Genomic DNA, 15,080 nt, shown 5'->3' with positions numbered 1-15,080 from the left:
TTTTTTTCTGAGGTCTTGGCAGATTTTCATTTATTTTCCCATGATGTCAAGCAAAGAGGCACTGAGTTTTAAGATAGGCCTTGAAATACATCCACAGGTACACCTCTAATTGACTCAAATCATGTCAATTAGCCTATCTGAAGCTTCTAAAGCCATGACATAATTTTCTGGAATTTTCCAAGCTGTTTAAAGGCACAGTCAACTTAGTGCATGTAAACCTCTGACCCACTGGAATTGTGATACAGTGAAATAATCTGTCTGTAAACAATTGTTGGAAAAATTACTTGTCATGCACAAAGTAGATGTCCTAACCGACTTGCCAAAACTATAGTTCGTTAAACAAGAAATTTGTGGAGTGGTTGAAAAATGAGTTTTAATGACTCCAACCTAAGTGTATTTAAACTTCTGACTTCAACGGTATATATATATATGCAGTGGGGCAAAAAAAGTATTTAGTCAGAGCCACCAATTGTGCAAGTTCTCCCACTTAAAAAGATGAGAGAGGCCTGTAATTTTCATCATGGGTACACTTCAACTATGACAGACAAAATGAGAAGAAAAAAAATCCAGAAAATCACATTGTAGGATTTTTTATGAATTTATTTGCAAATTATGGTGGAAAATAAGTATTTGGTCATATATAAAAAAGTTTAGGTCAAATAGCCCTTGCAGAGCTTGGAGGTGAGTTTTGTATCATCGTCCTGTTGAAAAACAAATGATAGCCCCACTAAGTGCAAACCAGATGGTTTTGCTGCAGAATGCTGTGGTAGCCATGCTGGTTAAGTGTGCCTTGAATTCTAAATACATCACTGTCAGTGTCACCAGCAATGCACCATCACACCTCCTCCATGCTTCAGGGTGGGAACCACACATGCGAAGATCATCCGTTCACCTACTCTGCATCTCACAAAGACACGGTGGTTGGATCCAAAAATCTCCCATTTGGACTCATCAAACCAAAGGACAGATTTCCACCATTCTAATGTCCATTGCTCATGTTTCTTGTCCCAAGCAAGTCTCTTGTTATTATTGGTGTCCTTTAGTAGTGGTTTCTTTGCAGAAATTTGACCATGAAGGCCTGATTCATGCAGTCTCCTTTGAACAGTTGATGTTGAGATGTGTCTATTACTTAAACTCTGTGAAGCATTTATTTGGGCTGCAATTTCTGAGGCTGGTAACTCTAATGAACGTATGCTCTGCAGCAGAGGTAACTCTGGGTCTTCCTTTCCTGTGGCGTTCCCCATGAGAGCCAGTTTCATCATAGCACTTGATGGTTCTTGCGACTACATTTGAAGAAACTTTCAAAGTTATTGAAATGTTCCGTATTGACTGACCTTCATGTATTAAAGTAATGATGGACTGTCATTTCATTTTGCCTATTTGAGCTGTTCTTGCCATATGGACTTGGTATTTTACCAAATAGGGCACCCCTACCTTGTCACAACACAATTGATTGTCTCAAACCCATTATGAAGGAAAGGAATTCAACAAATGAGGTTTTAACAAGTCACACCTGTTAATTGAAATGCATTCCAGGTGACTACCTCATGAAGCTGGTTGAGAGAATACCAAGAGTGTATACCAAAGCTGTCATCAAGGCGAAGGGTGGCTACTAGAATCTCAAATATAAGATATATTTTGATTTGTTTAACACTTTTTTGGTGACATGATTCCATATGTTATTTCATAGTTTTGATGTTTTCACTATTATTCTACAATGTAGAAAATAATAAAAAAATAAAGAAAAACCATTGAATGACTAGGTCTATTTGTAGACACTAGAGTGCCCTGGAAATTAAACATTATACCCTCATGTCATCAGCTGGAGTTGAAAGTATGCCACACTTCTGTCAGAGCTCCCCCAAACAGCTGTGTATGTTTGAGATATGATTCCCCCTCCTTTACCTCTATTTACCATTTTCTCTAGTAAAGAACAGGGGAAAACTTGCAAAAATGCAAACATTTAGTAAAACTGTTCTATTGTGCCCTGTTTTGTTGACATATTGTGCAGTAGTTCTGTCTTTTTATTTAACTAGGCAAGTCCGTTCAGAACAGATTCTTATTTACAATGACAGCCTAGGAACAGTGGGTTAATTTTACTGCCTTGTTTAGGGGCAGAACGACAGATATGTACCTTGTCAGCTCAGGGATTCGATCAAGCAACCTTTCGGTTACTGGCCCAACGCTCTAACCACTTGGCTACCTGAGGAGGATTACCTGTGATTGACTGACTGGAACCAGGATGAGAGGTTCCGTTTTTTTTACTATTTCCATTAGATTATGGCTGGCTGGAGCCTGAAAGCATAATGATCATTATAGGATGAGTTGGCTTGATACAAAGATGTCATTGGTTTGATCAGTAAACACAGTTACGAGCTATCAGTTATAGTGTGACCCCCCCCCCCCCCCCCCCTCACAAATTGGCCAATGGGAGTTGGGAGGCAGAGTTGTCCTCTTGGCCGCCATTAAAGAATTCCAGCCTTGAATTCAAATGGCAACCTGCAGGACCCGAGAATCAGTAAACGCAAATGCTTACCCTTAATGGACATTTACATCATGATGTCAGTATTTTAGTGAAAGTTTTGATAGTTTTATCGGATTCCGGCGACTATGGGGAATATAAGGGTGGTGTTAGCTAACTGTTTTATTTAGTCTGACTTGGCTATGTTAGCTAGATAGCTTAACTCGGGGAGGGGAGCGTTTCTTTGCTCCGAACTTGTTTTAGATTACATCACTTCATGGTGAGGCTGTGGTATGGTTCGTGTAGATATTTTAGTTAACATATTATGAAGTAAAGTAAGAAAACGGACTCTAAGTGGGGGTTGATGAATTTGTTAGCGTAGAAAGCTAACTAGCTAGTTGTGCTAGCTGGCTATTAAGACAGCGAGACTGTTTAGCAAGCAAGAAGCTAGCATAGTGGCTAGGCATCAACCGGTTGTATAAATAACTAGCAAGTTAGCATCTTAGTTTTCTGGGTTAGTTGACTAAATACTCGATATCCAGATCAAATAACTTAGCTGAATATTGCTCTTCTCGGTAACTGAGACGATGGATTGTTCAACCACGCTGTGAGGATGAGTTCATGTTTTGTACCAAACGGGGCCAGTTTAGAGGACTGCCACTCCAACCTATTTTGCCTGGTGAGTGATTAAACTATGTTGGCATGCTAACGTTAGCTAGCTCAAACTGAGGCCATAAAGCCATTTTGGCTAGGCAGACAGCAAGCTAAACCGCTTGACTGCAGCTGACTGGAGGCGTCAAGGCCTGTTCTAGATTACTGTCTAATGAAATTTTGCAAGTGACTTAACTGTAGTTAGCTAACATTAATACTTTGTTGATACGATGTTAGTTTATAGCAATTGAAGTACACCAGATTCAACTACAAACATTCTTACTTAGCTAGCAATCATTTCGCTAGCTAGCTAATGTTGGCTAACTGGCATGCAATGTTCAGGTTATTTTGTGAGGTTGTCGTTGTGAGATGTTAATGATTCTTCTCCACCTCATTACCATTAGCTATATATTTGATTTCAATTTCTTCTATCCAACTAACTATTTCTTAGCAACTAGTCATAGTGTACATTAGCGTTTGTTTACAACTTGATGCTTGGTTAGTTAGTTATGGCTAACTTTTTAGGCCAACAATATGAGTCAGCCTATGACTAGGTCTACAGTATTGTTTTCTTCAGTGAGCATTCCTATCACCAGTGCTGTCAACTACAACTCATGAAGCTAGTGAGTTGCACACTTCCTCATTGTAGTGTGATGTGGTACTCCCTTATGGATAGAACTTTCAACATGGTACTAAGACAAGTGTACCTTATATCAACTATAGGCCAATAGTTTTAGTGATGCTGAAACTGTATATTTTATTAACTAGGATATAAGAAATGTCTTGTCTTTTGAATTGATTCTATATTCTTGTTCTAGAAAATGTCGCATAGCATTCGAATCTATTCTATATTGAATATTCTAGGTAATAACCATTGGCACTAAATACTTTGATAGAAATGGGTTTCCCACCCTTTGAACCCTAAAGACTAATGATTTGGAAGGTTAGGTTGCACACAAAGGAACAACTGCATCCTTTACATTTTGTATTTGGAGGTACTTCACACTGGTTAGATAAAGCAGCTGTTAAAGTTGTCCCAGGAGTTAGGCTACTACTGCACTGCTTTACATTCAGCCGGCTTGCCTCTTGTCTCTGGGCCAATCCCAAATGGACCCTACGTACTTTCAGAGATCTTGCAAGGAATATGGTGAAACTTCCATCGAGCCTATCAGAGGGCAAGGTAGAGCGATTACCATATTAGTTGCACCTGTGAAATCCTCTCAGATCTCTACAAGTGCATAGGTTCTAGTGTCCATTTGGGATTGGACCTCTGTCTCAGCTCTCTCTTTTCTCACCCCATCCCCCAGGCTGACCTGACTGGGATAAAATGGCGACGTTTTGTGTGGCAGGGGCCCACCTCCTCGCCCATCCTCTTTCCCGTGACAGAGGAAGACCCCATCCTGTGCAGCTTCAGCCGGTGCCTGGCGGCCGATGTGCTAAGCGTGTGGCGGAGGCACCACACCCCGGGCCGCCGTGAGCTCTGGCTCTTCTGGTGGGGGGACGACCCCAGCTTCGCCGAACTCATCCACCACGATCTGTCAAGTAAGGGCAAGCCTCTGCTATGGGAAGGTTATGTTTGTGGCTCACATGGCGTTGGAGTTAGGATAAACTCTGACTTTTGGAGAGAGGCTGCCAGAGTCATGCAAGGCACTGCTCAGATGAGTTGTCCAGTAGTCCACAGCCTGATGCACTTCAATGACTACCTGCATCTTTCACTACCAAAAGATGCAAGTAGTTTACATGTCAGGCCTACAGTTTTAAGGTCTAGTTGTTGGGGGGGGGGGGGGTTGCACACCATGATACTGGTCAGCTGAAAGCCTAAATCATAATAGCTGCTTTTTCATTGGAGTCGCAGCTCCTGTTACAGTAGTTAGCTGCCTACAGGGTGAAGCTAAGTGGCTGCCTGGTGGCTAGATCTTATAGTCCTTGCCACTGATAAAACAAAGTGAACATTTTTTGTTTAGTATCTATCCTACACTAGTCAGGTGAAATTACCTTTTGTATCCCCACCACCCGTCAAACTGTTGCAACAGTTCATTATGGAAGCTTAAAGGGAAACTCCACTCAAATGATCTTTTGGAAATAATGCATCATGATTGTGTGGGTGGTGACACTGCTTCTTGAATGTCCATGAAAGCTACACAGTTTGACTGCTGTTTTTTTGTGGATTTTTCCTTTAACATATTATTTCCATAGTTGCATAATGTGTTGAGTTTCATCGTAATCATTGGCAGATAGTCAAATTCCTATCCAATCTTGTTTGAACCCATAACAAACGGCAACACCACCAATCCTTTCGTTCTTGTTTACAGTTAAAAGTTGTGATGTTGATGGAGCATTCAACAGCTATTTGACTGTCTTTGCTCTCTCCCTGGCTCAGGTGAAGAGGAAGGCGAGTGGGAGAGCGGGTTGTCCTACGAGTGCCGCACACTCCTGTTCAAAGCTGTACACAACCTGCTGGAGCGTTGCCTCATGAACCGCAGCTTTGTCCGTATTGGCAAGTGGTTTGTCAAGCCCTATGAGAAGGATGAGAAGCCCATCAGTAAGAGGTAAGAGTCCCCATATTAACCCTCTTCTGTAACCAGTGTATTGATATCTTCATCAGTTTTGCGGGGTGCTCTGGTGACTTTCTAATACTTTTCTACAGCAGTTCAACCAGGCATCCTGATCCAGTGTAATTCCTTATTGGTTTTAGTAATGTATTGCACTGGATTAAAAACATCTACCAAGAATAGTAAATTGGTTTGCCACAAATGTAGGCCTATAGTAAATTGAGTGAATGCCAATGGAAGGTGTTAATGACGTGCATTAATGTCTTGTGTGAAATTCAGCCATTTCTGACATGCTGAACACACTGCTCGTGTTACAAAATAAATGTACACGTTATTCGACTATTTCATCCAAACTGCTCGCGTCATTGAGTGTCTCCATAGCCAGGCTCTAAAATATAACTTTGTTCTATTTTGACGCGCTGCAAGCCCCGCCTCTCCATTCTCCTCATTGTTTTTTGGATCATATACCTATGTGGGTGATTGAAAGATGAAATGCGGTCCACAGTCCAGTTGGTGGTGGTAATGCACCTTATATGTGGCGGTTGGCAACCAAAGGAGGAGCGATAACTAGAAACTAACTAGGTTTAACCTTTTATCTGTGGAATAATTGTCGGAGTAGAGGACCTTGTGCGTTTCATGTAAAATAACCCAATGTTTATATCCCAGGACAAATTAGCTAGCAACACCTAGCTAGCTGAATTGCAATGAATGTTTCATGTGTTTTGACCTGTCCCCAAATGAGTATCGTTGGTTCAGGGTTCGTTTTGATATTTCAACCTGCGTGTCCTGATCGCATCTGGTGTGGATGGACAAAATCAACATTTGTGCGATGGCGGACCCACGCGCATGCCTGATCTTGTCAGCATGTGAAATGTGATAGTTTTCCTTTTAGTTGATGTTCGGGCATGTGCTTTGTAACACACAGGCCATGGAAATGTACACACTTTGTCAGTGACTCCCTATCTGATGCTTTTGTCTCTTATGATTTATTCTTGAAATAAACCCTGAGGTTTGTTGGATTGATATATTCATTGAAATCCCCCTAGGACACTTGGCTCTTCAAAGGCAGCATATGTTCAGTAGCCATTCACACTTCAGTATCCTTTTCTGTTAATAGCTCTGCTGGATTACTTCTTGGATGTCTGGAGAGTTTCCTGTTGTCCGTAGATAGTATTTTAGTGGGGGCAGGTGAATGTATGCTTGTTCACGTGAGTCAGCCCTGCACAGATTCTGATCTATAAATTACCTCAGATTCCAGACAACTACTACACTGCCATTAGATAATTTGGGAACATTAGGGAATCTATGTGGTGCCTTTTCTCAGGCTGAACAAGCAGCAGATACTGTATTAATTTTTGCCCTGTTATGTGTCAGCATGCTTTAGTTTTCCTGGCGGCTAGGCTGACCAAACGAGTGTGCTCACATGAGCCTTTAAAAGACCTTAGCTTGAAAAACAAGAAAAAAGCACCAATAGTACTGTTTGTAAATTTGAGACGCTGTAGCAAGTATACACTTCCTCAAAATAGTCAGAAAAAATAAATCTGTCATTCATTCTGAGGTTTTTGCAGAGAAGATCTTAGTCGAGCAATTTTACATCTAAGATGTTTAGTACAGTATTTCTCAATGAAAACAATGTGCGGGAAAACAAACAAATACTTAATTGAACAATCCCTACTGTTGACCAAACCTAGATAAAGGGGCATAGACATTGGCTTGCGCCCCATTTTTTTTGCCTTAACAGCTTATGTAGTCATAATATATGCAAGAACTCTTCGGCTGGGAAGCATGCAGGTGCCTTTAAGTGGAATGACATCACAGTTTTGGCTTCCCCCTGCACTCAAATGGGGCCTGGGGGAATCCTGGAGAGCCCTAATGGGCTAATTTGAGCCCTGCCTGTTTTGCCTGCCCTGCTAATTCAAGCAGTGCATGATCACTGGGGTGTTAAGCTGTCATCGTGTGTTTACGGGTGTGAAGTGTGTGAGAATTGGCCACAGTGTTCAGGATGAAGAGCTCTACAAGTGGGTTTTGAAGAAGAGCAGTGCCTCCTTGGACTGAGTTGGTGTGTGAGTGAGATTCAGCGGTCTCACTGTCACCTGTACTCTGTCTGGTCTTTGGAAAAATGCTGAGTCTGCATTGTGGTTTTACACAAACCTTGTCAACGGGAACTATTTTGGTGTGTTTAGCCCGCTTGGCTGTGCAGCACTAGTGAGGAAATAAAGCCTTGTTTCAACATTTCAATTTTATAATAGTCTGTTATTTTTTTAACTAGGTGATCACATTTTGTTCTATAGGTGTCTTGGAGGATCACTTTTAACTGAAACTAAAATAATCTGTCTGTTGTCCATGCTGGTTGAAGGCCAGGCCTCAATGACCATTTTCCTCACAGTAAGCAGCCATTGTGACCTGGAAGTAGGTTTTAATTGGCATATAAGACCGTATGTGAGTAGAGCGGAGCGTGCCTAGGAGCGCTCTTTTCACCAGCTCAGGGCATGCCCGCCCCAGCATGCATTTGTAGTCTACTTGCATGCATTTGTAGTCTACCTTGCTATATCCCCTTGCTTTAGCTACTTTCTTGGAGTTAGCTAAATATTTTCATAAAGAAACCAATAAAGCACACAAGTGCTAAATAAGGGTGACTTACAAAGATGAGTACCAAGGGAGGGAGTGTGGTGATTGTAGTGTCCACAACTAAATAATCATTGTGGAATCTGAAGACTCATATCCCAAAAGCAAGATACTTATTCTGTGCACATGCTAAAACAAATGAATGTTGTGGGTAGATAACTGAGTCATAACTAAGTGTATCATTGTAGGAAAGTATTTATAAACTAAAAATCAGATCTCTTAAAAGTTTCCTTAATTTCCATTGTATTATTTATAGAATAGGCCATAATTGATTTAGGCCCAATAGGCCTGGCATATTTCCCCATTCAAGGAGCTTTCTGTTTTGATTACGTTATTTTGCCTAAAAACCTTTTTGGGCCTACCATTTTTTTTTTCTCTGCACAGCCCAAGTCTGTACGAGGGTTGCAGCGATGGGACAAGACTGTAAATGTCAATTGGATATCATGAAAAAGGGGTTGTGTAAATTGTTTTTAATTCTAAGTAAGTCACAGCTTATAATTTATAGACTAATGATTTAATATAACAAAATGTTTAGATGGCAAGGGTTTATTTCCTTACCAGCTTATTGTGTTTCACTCGCAATGCTTCACAATGTATTTCTTTGTAGGCTATAGCCTTGGAATAATGTACCCTACCAACATATTTTATTTAAATTCCTTCTTCCTGCTGCTGACCTGTTTAGTGTTTATGCTGTTTAATATGGCATGTAGCCTATTTGAAATTGTTTGCTGCTTATATTTACGGTTTCATGTTTATTCAAGTACTTTTCATTCAAATCCATATGGTTTGGTTTCAATACTTAAAAACCAATTGATAGGTCCAGGTAGTCACAAAAATAGATGGGTGTTGGTTAAATTGTGATTTTAAAGAACAGAAAGCATTTGAGGAAGCAGTTTTCTTTTCTTGTGGGCATGTTTTAGTGGAGCGCCCTCATCGGGATTTCCAGCTGCTTTCTCTCTGGTGAAGACATGGGCCTGTCGCTCTAGGAACAGACCAATAGCCTGTCATCAGTTGTATTTCTGGGATGTTGAGACTATTATCCTTCCAGCAAAGTACTGGAGCTGCTATCTATGTAACACAGACTGTAAAAGTTTTGATTGTAAAGATTAGTTTGACATTGATAACCCTGTCTTGTGCCTTCTCTTGCCAACATTCCCACCTTTGATTCAACCTAATAGAAAATCAAAGTTTTTGTTACGATTTAACTGGAAAACTGGGATTTTTCGGCCATTGTAATCCTTGGGCGGGCCGCCAAAGCGTCCAGACGGTGTAATTTTTAAAAATATTTCACTTTTGGGATGGACATGTTGAAAAGATAGACCTACTTTTTTGTAATAATGTATTTGTTAGTTTTCAATCACCAACATAAAATCTAGACAGGGAGAATTGAAAATCCCCAAAATGATTAATTTAGCAGTTTTGATTTTGTTTGAGTATTAGCCATGGCAAAATTCATACAATGGCTGGAAATTAACTTTAAAACTATAACATTCCCTACTCTATGGCAGAATATGTAGAAAATATATTTTTTTTTTGCCAATTTCATCATCTCCACTCCATGGTGAAAATTGCTGGAGATTGGCTTAAAAATGCCTACACAGCCGAGATGGTGGTGTAGAGATTCGGCAGTGCCGACCGCACTCATTGCCACGCCACACCCACCACCTACGCTCCTTTTTGATCCAGAAGAAAACCCTGGATGTCGTTTAAAAAAATATATATTAATCTGTACATTTTACTGTTAACTGTTCAGTGCACGTATAACATGAGTGAGCCTGAGGCAGAAAGAAAGATGGCACCGATTGTAATAAACCAGTGTATCCTGACTTGCTCCGTTTGTCAAGAAATCATGCAAGATCTTTACTCTGCATACAGCAGCAAATCTTTGTTTGCCTTTCAGTTTCATTTCCAGCCCAAACCCTGCTTACAGCCTCATATGACTGTAGATTGTTTTGGTATAGTTTTTTTTCTTTCATGTCTGAAGTATCCTGTCAGGTCAAGGACAACATACCTCCCTGTTCAACCCTTTTAATTGGTTTCTTTTGCATTTAGGAAACCTGTAACAGTGAATCCAAATGAGAATAAATCATTTTGCTTTCTGTATCTGATAAGACATTGAATCTTATGTTTCACTCGGATTGCTTCTCTAAGGAATGTCTTACCAATATTTCCAGGTGGATCTGAGACTGACCGTGTTTTTCCATCCCTTCTGCAGTGAACACCTGTCGTGTGCGTTCACCTTCTTCCTGCACGGGGACAGTAATGTGTGCACGAGCGTAGAGATTGCCCAGCACCAGTCTGTCCAGCGACTGAGTGAAGAGCACCTGAGCTTGGCACAGCAGAATGCCAGCCCCCTGCAAGGTGGGTCTAACCACCCATGGTCTATTGAGATAACAGTTAAACTACCTGTCATTGGTTAGATACTGTGATTTTAATTATATTTTTTGTCAAAGGCAATGCCGCTGCAGTAGTATTTATAATTCAAGCATAGTCTTGCCTGCTGTCATAATTCATTTATCTCTAGTCACGACTCCATTCTGACCTGTGCTCACACTTCATATCCCCTCTCTCCTTTCCACAGTCATCTTGAGTCCATATGGTCTGAACGGGACGGTCACGGGCCAGTCCTTCAAGATGTCTGACCACCCCACCCAGAAACTCATTGAGGAGTGGAGGCAGTTCTATCCCATCAGCCCCAGCGCCAAGGACCGCCCCGAGGACAAGATGGAGGATGCAGACTGGGAGGATGACTCACTAGCAGCCGTGGAGGTCCTTGTTGGTAAGATGGGGGATGTTGCTACAGTTTCGTGTTGTCCAGTGTGTGGATGTGTTATTTTCATGGTTAGTATGTGGTATTGCAATTGTTTATTTTCTGAATGAGGCTGTCACTGACAAAATGTGTTGTGCTGATCTGTTCCAGCTGGAGTGAGGATGGTATACCCTGCCTGTCTAGTACTGGTTCCCCAGTCAGACCTCCCTGCCCTAGCCCCCCAGGGCTCAGCCAACCCCTCAGACATCCTGTGTGAGGGCCAGGGGACCCACAGAGACCATGCCATGTCCTCTGTCACCCTTACTCCTCCCACATCACCAGAGGAGGCCCAAACGGGTATCCTTACCATTTACTTATTAGTCTATTAGGACCAAAAACACTGCAGGTGTAATAGGATATGAGTAGCTGTCTGGCTTCAGTGTCCATCTTTTGAATGATTAAACATTGATGCGTTCAGGTAAAATTATTTTATAAAACCCTTTTTTACAAATTGCTTATACAGATACTCATCCTAAAACCCCAAAGAGCAAGCAATGCTGAAGCACAGTGGCTAGGAAAAACTCCCTAGATAGGTACATGTACATGAAACTCATAGCTGATTATTTTGGTAAGTAGAAGGATTTAATAATACTGAGTATTATTAATTTATACAACGGGTGGGTCTAATCCTGGATGCTGATTGGATAAATACCGCCTTCCAGGCGATGTCTATTCCACAAGTTACCACTGGCTAAATCTGACGTTGTAATACCTATTTACTCTGTTTCATCTGACTGCTCAATCCACTGTCTCATCAGCCCAGCCAGGCAATTTATGTAATAGATCTACACTAAAAGATTTGTATTAAGGAGATTTGTATTAACCTTGCCGGTCTCTGACGTTTGCAACATTGTTTCAATATTACATTCGATTTCCAGCTGTCCCATAGTAATGAACGTGTCTGATGTCAGGACGAGCCAGTCGATTATCATGAATCAAACATAAAAAAACTCAGCAAAAAAAGAAACTTCCCTTTTTCAGGACCCTGTCTCAAAAATTATTGGATTTTTACAAATTAACGTCACATATCTTCATTGTAAAGGATTTAAACACTGTTTCCCATGCTTGTTCAATGAACTATAAACAATTAATGAACATGGACCTGTGGAATGGTCATTAAGACACTAACAGCTTACAGACGGTAGGCAATTAAGGCCTTGTAGGCCTAACCAGTAAGGCAGTTCCTCACCAAACATCACCGGCAACAATGTCGCCTATGGGCACAAACCCACCGTCGCTGGACCAGACAGGACTGGCAAAAAGTTATCTTCACTGACGAGTCACGGTTTTGTCTCACCAGGGATGATGGTCGGATTCGCTTTTATTGTCGAAGGAATGAGCGTTACACCAAGGCCTGTACTCTGGAGCGGAATCGATTTGGAGGTGGGGGGTCTGTCATGGTCTTGGGCGGTGTGTCACATCATCGGACTGAGCTTGTTGTTATTGCAGGCAATCTCAACACTGTGCGTTACAGGGAAGACATCCTCCTCCATGTGGTACCCTTCCTGCAGGCTCATCCTGACATGACCCTCCACAGCATGACAATACCACCAGCCATACTGCTCGTTCTGTGTGTGATTTCCTGCAAGACAGGAATGTCAGTGTTCTTCCATGGCCAGTGAAGAGCCCGGATCTCAATCCTATTGAGCATGTCTGGGACCTGTTGGATCGGAGGGTGAGGGCTAGGTCCACCCCCCCCCCAGAAATGTCCGGGAACTTGCAGGTGCCTTGGTGGAAGAGTGAGGGTAACATGTCACAGCAGGAACTGGCAAATCTGGTGCAGTCCATGAGGAGGAGATACATTGCAGTACTTAGTATCTGGTGTGGCCACCAGGTGCATTGACTTTTTATTTTGACCCCCACCCCTTTGTTCAGGGACACATTCCATTTATGTTTGTAACGTCTGTGGTACTTGTTCAATTTGTCTCAGTTGTTGAATCTTATGTTCATACAAGTATTTACACATGTTAAGTTTGCAGAAAATTAATGCAGTTGACAGTGAGAGGACGTTTCTTTTTTTACTGGGGTTACATAAATGTCAATAAATCACAAAATGCCGCTAGTTTGCTGTCATTCCAGCTTCAGTTCGAAGTTATTGTTTTAGCTGTGCAGTTAGCAATCTATTCTGAACAGTGGCCTGGCGAGAGAGCAAATGTTATATGCCAGGTGAAATTGTGCATCATTAGCGCATACATTGTTATGGATGTATCCCAAATTATTTTACTCGAAAAACAGCTTAAACAATATTCAGCTACTTTGCTGCTGTTCTGGCTGTGCTGTTTGATGTGACTGTTAGCCAAAGTTGGCTGGCTAGCAAGCAAGGCATAAGAACGTTACCAGCCATTGTGGCAATGGAACTTTTAGAACAAACGACTGGGTCGAGCCTTAGATTTAAAACAAAAATACTTTAACGACTGGTTCTAACCTAACCGATAGAACCAACAACCAGCCTGCATAGGTAGCAGCCCTAGATTTGTGTCAGGACTATGTCTCGCGGAAGGATGAAATAGTATGAATAAATTGATTAGAGTAACTTTTTTTTAAATAAAAATGTCAATTTTGAGTTTGTTGGTAACCAGTCTTATAAAAGTGAAAATGCCCTCGAAGCCAGTGTTTTGTCTCTTGGCTAACACCTCTGCCAATACTGTATATCCTCCAATCACCGGCTTCTTGGACATTATCACTTAAGTGTTTCTCTATCTTTTCTGCTATAGATCATCAGGCAGCCCAGAGGTGGTTAAAGCTGTGCTTGACAGTGGATGGTTTCAGCTCCAACAGCAGCGGTATCCATGGCAGCAAGATCCCCCGTAGGCTGGCTGCCCAGGTGGTGGAGAGCGTGTGGCAGGAGTGCACTACCAACCGGGCCCAGAGCAAGTATGTACACTACCTGTCACCTCACCCTACTGATTCATATCATACTACTGGTCTATTGAAGGAGAGGCTGTCTGCTGAGCTCTGTTTGTCTGGTTCTTTGTCAGGAGGAAGTTTGCTACATTGACCAATGGCACCTGTGAGGAGGAGGAGGGGGACAAAACGGGAGTATGGGATTTTGTGGAGTCATCGCATAGGGCACACTGCAACTGTTCAAGGTACTGTGGATCACGTTTTATAAAACGGTGGGGGTTTTAGGCCAGGGGTGTCAAACTCAATCACCGCACGGGCCATATTGAAAAAACACAATGAATTTACAGTCCAGACATGGCCTAATGTTTGTTTTTAGAATAAAACGTGAATAGAACTGCGACCCAAACTGACCATATTTATTTAAAAAAATATGCCCCTTTATGAGGTCCACTTATACATTTACATAGGATGCTGAATATAGCATATATTTGTCCAGCCTATGCTTGCAGATGTGCATTGGCTAACATGCTGCGCCCAAAATAAATAATATTTTAAGTGTTTTGTTGCAGATTTTTTTTTGTTTTAAGTCTTATAAACCGAAGCCAGAATTAAACATTTTAGTAGCTTAGGAGGACTGCCTGTGCCTTTTCCCTCTGCTGCTCTGTAAATGGGACAGCACATCAAGCTGTAATTTCATAAAGTCGATGACTCAACCTTTAACTCATACTCACTTGTGTGCTTTAGTATTAATTTATACTCGTGTGAATCCTTTATCTAATAACTTTTTGACATCAAAGATGGCATTGTCTGTAGGCTACAGCAATGGAACTGAAACCTGGCATCAACATTTAGCCTACAACTTAAACTTTTGGTCTGGTAGATTCGTTCAGTACCATTAAGGAAAACAGCGTGGCTACTGCAAATGAGGTGATACAGCGCACTAGCTGGCTCCTGGTTGGGTGGGTGTATGTGTGGGTCTGGGAGGGGTGTGTGTGTGGCAATGCACTCTCTTTGGAGCTCATCAAGTTGGCAGTGCTTGCTAGGACTTGTAGTGCAGAGCGTCGTGGGCGGTATGGAAGCAGGCCAAAATGAATTGACAACCCAAATCATTGTGCAAACCAGATAGAAATGTATCATG

General features: G+C 41.7%; 1 protein-coding gene across 2 annotated transcripts in view; it reads left to right on the top strand.

Moving 5' to 3' along the window:
• The first annotated feature begins 2,412 nt into the window (after positions 1 to 2,412).
• LOC109905764 (mediator of RNA polymerase II transcription subunit 13-like) overlaps positions 2,413 to 15,080 on the top strand; it is a 30,329-nt gene continuing 17,661 nt past the window's right edge. Inside the window, exons 1-8 of one of the 2 annotated variants that reach the window (XM_031790942.1) lie at positions 2,413 to 3,140; positions 4,420 to 4,654; positions 5,493 to 5,661; positions 10,505 to 10,650; positions 10,871 to 11,068; positions 11,210 to 11,395; positions 13,813 to 13,972; positions 14,077 to 14,187. In XM_031790942.1, coding sequence (XP_031646802.1) covers positions 3,075 to 3,140; positions 4,420 to 4,654; positions 5,493 to 5,661; positions 10,505 to 10,650; positions 10,871 to 11,068; positions 11,210 to 11,395; positions 13,813 to 13,972; positions 14,077 to 14,187 — 1,271 coding nt within the window. In that variant the 5' untranslated portion in view covers positions 2,413 to 3,074. The remainder of the gene's footprint in view (positions 3,141 to 4,419; positions 4,655 to 5,492; positions 5,662 to 10,504; positions 10,651 to 10,870; positions 11,069 to 11,209; positions 11,396 to 13,812; positions 13,973 to 14,076; positions 14,188 to 15,080) is intronic. The other variant, XM_020503329.2, reaches the window with a different exon arrangement.

This window comes from Oncorhynchus kisutch, linkage group LG15, assembly GCF_002021735.2.
Source record: "Oncorhynchus kisutch isolate 150728-3 linkage group LG15, Okis_V2, whole genome shotgun sequence".
In the NCBI taxonomy this organism is placed as follows: Eukaryota; Metazoa; Chordata; class Actinopteri; order Salmoniformes; family Salmonidae; genus Oncorhynchus; species Oncorhynchus kisutch.
The sequence above is the reverse complement of the archived record's forward strand: the minus strand, read 5'-3'. Positions and strand labels throughout refer to the sequence as shown.